Source organism: Carica papaya, chromosome 8, assembly GCF_054855325.1.
Source record: "Carica papaya isolate Zhongbai chromosome 8, ASM5485532v1, whole genome shotgun sequence".
Lineage (NCBI taxonomy): Eukaryota > Viridiplantae > Streptophyta > Magnoliopsida > Brassicales > Caricaceae > Carica > Carica papaya.
Window position 1 is genome coordinate 11538011 of NC_142316.1, and position 2702 is coordinate 11540712.

General features: G+C 36.0%; 1 protein-coding gene across 1 annotated transcript; it reads left to right on the top strand.

Moving 5' to 3' along the window:
* The first annotated feature begins 401 nt into the window (after window positions 1–401).
* Window positions 402–1263, top strand: LOC110812326 (Ribosomal protein L11 family protein). The gene has a single exon (XM_022039084.2). It carries the CDS (start codon window positions 500–502, stop codon window positions 998–1000), a length of 501 nt encoding a protein of 166 aa, XP_021894776.1. The 5' UTR covers window positions 402–499; the 3' UTR covers window positions 1001–1263.
* Window positions 1264–2702: the final 1439 nt, after the last annotated feature.

A 2702-nucleotide genomic window follows, 5' to 3' on the forward strand; every position in this document is an offset into this window, starting at 1 on the left:
ATTTTGAAAGGTACTTTAAAATAAATTTATAAAATTCATGCACTAATAAAAATTTATAAATTCTGTTACATTGAAATTTCATATTCAGAAAGGATCAAATTTATTATTAATTCAATAAAAATGAAAAAAATTAAACATTTCATAGTGGAAAAGAGTCTTTATCAAATTATATTTTAGAAATTTTCAAGAAAAGAAAAAAAAAATCATATTTAGAAAAAAAATCTAATTTTATTTTATTGGGCCACCTTGGGCCTACTTTGGGCTTTTAACCTATTAGGTTTTTCTTTGGGCCACCAAAATTCTAAGCCCAAATAAGTAATTCCTGAAATATTCTACGAAACCTAAGGGTGGTTTCGTCTTTTTATCCCCCTCTGTAAAACCCTAGTTTTATGTCCCCCTCCCTCTCCCGCATCTATTTCGCTGCGCCTCCTTTAAACACCCGAGTCCTCTCTCACAAGCACGCTCTCTCAAACCCTAGAACTCGAAACCCTATTCAACCATGCCGCCAAAGTTCGACCCAACCCAAGTGGTGGACGTGTTCGTCCGGGTGACCGGAGGAGAAGTTGGTGCGGCCAGTTCTCTCGCGCCAAAGATCGGTCCTCTTGGTCTCTCGCCCAAGAAGGTAGGAGAAGACATTGCTAAGGAGACTGCCAAGGAATGGAAAGGGCTCCGGGTAACAGTCAAGCTCACGGTTCAGAATCGTCAGGCTAAGGTTTCGGTTGTCCCATCGGCGGCTGCCTTGGTCATCAAAGCTCTCAAGGAGCCGGAGAGAGACCGGAAGAAGACGAAGAATATCAAACATAATGGAAACATATCGCTCGATGATGTCATCGAGATTGCCAGGATTATGCGTGGTAGATCCATGGCCAAGGACCTCAGCGGCACAGTCAAGGAGATTCTGGGTACCTGCGTCTCCGTTGGGTGTACGGTCGATGGGAAGGACCCCAAGGATCTGCAGCAGGAGATTACTGATGGTGAGATCGAGATACCTGATAATTGAGAGTTGGAAAGTGGAAAAAAAGTGAAAAAAGGGCTTTGTTTTTTGTTTTTGATATTATTAGTATTTCTGTTCTTTTAATTATGAAGCAGTTTTGGATTTATATAAGGATTATTGCTTTCGGGCTTTTTTGAATTTAATCGTTAATCTCTAATTTGTTCATTTGAATGTGAGCTTCCATGAGAGGTTTCAATTGAATGAGGAGATTAAGGTTTTATGTTAGTGTTTGGTACATGAGTTTTATAATGCACTATCAGTTGATGGAACTCTGGCTTCATTTTGACTTATATAGGATACTGTTCTTTATTACTGTATGTGATTCTTAAAATCTTAGAATAAATAGAGAAGCTAGTTCTTTTTTCTGTTGGTTTTTTAGACTGTTGTTGACGATGAAGCTCCATTTCTTAGGCAATCTGATACTTTCCTTAGTCTTATGAAAGGGTGATTAGTCTCTGGTGTTGGTATGTTGACTTCCTACCGATTAAAGTTGTCATGGCAATTTTGAATTTCAATAGAATTTGTTTGTTGTTTTTATCTCAATTGCTCAATGGTACTTGTTTTCTGGATGGTTTTACTTAACATGAGATTGATGGGCTGACCTCAGTATTAATGTTTGATGTGCTGACCTCAGTATCACAACGTGAGATTGAAAATGCATATATATGCACATTGCAGTCATGCTTTTATGCATTGAATGAATTGAAATTTACATTTGTTGACGTACTTACAAGATAGTTTTATTGGACAAAGGAAAATATGTTAGTTTTGAATGACGGATGATTCTCTGGGCTTTACGATTTCATCTGAGTTTCAGTGTTGTGTTTGTTTACCTAAAGATGGCCGTATTATATCTCCTATAGCCATTAATACTCGATCAATTAGTTGTTAGTGGGTAGGCATAGTGTGGAAAGTAGCATGTTTCTTGTGTTTGGCTTGATGCTCGATTATCTGTATTTCATACTTCCCATGTTTGTAATTGAAGTTTTATGTACTTGTACTGTTAATACTCAATCTGTTGGTCTTATGTTGGGTATTCGTAGTGTGGAAAGTAGCTTCTGCTTGGTGTTCAATTTTATTTTATGCTTTCCTGTTTGCCGAAGTTGGTAATACAAGATTTATATATTTGCATGTTGTTTCTTTATGCAGTGTTTATGTGATATTCCTCTCTTATGAAATCCTTGATAATGAACAGCTCTTTATGAGGTGAAAACCGAATTATTTTACTTTGTGGGATTAAAAACCTATTGGAGGGTACTTGGAAATTCAAATTTTGTTTTCTCCTCTGGTATTTGGGTTTTAGCCCAATCGAAGTTTTTCCCCCTTTATACTGGTAATTCTTGATTGTGTCCAGTTCTGAATTGTCTCCTTGGTTTTGCAGTTTATTTTGCTGATCATGTCATCTGATACTTGTTCCGAAAACCTACTGAATTTTGTCAGCAAATATGTTGGTTTTTCTATGACTTTTGGAATGTTTTCTACTTTATATTTTTTGATACTTAAATTGATTAGATGGATTTTGATATGAATGTGTTTCAAATGATAATCTTTTCTGGGTTACAACTTGTAAGACTGCTACCACTCACATGTCTTCTTTCTGTCAATTAGGTCTGGATTTAGTTCAGGTTTACCCCAACCAAGATTTTATTTCATCATTTCAATATTTATTATTAGTTTTATAATATATAATTAAGTAGATATAACAATA

Bases quoted from the DNA above. Each gene is read 5' to 3' on its own strand.
- LOC110812326 (XM_022039084.2), top strand. From the start codon at position 500: ATGCCGCCAAAGTTCGACCCAACCCAAGTGGTGGACGTGTTCGTCCGG.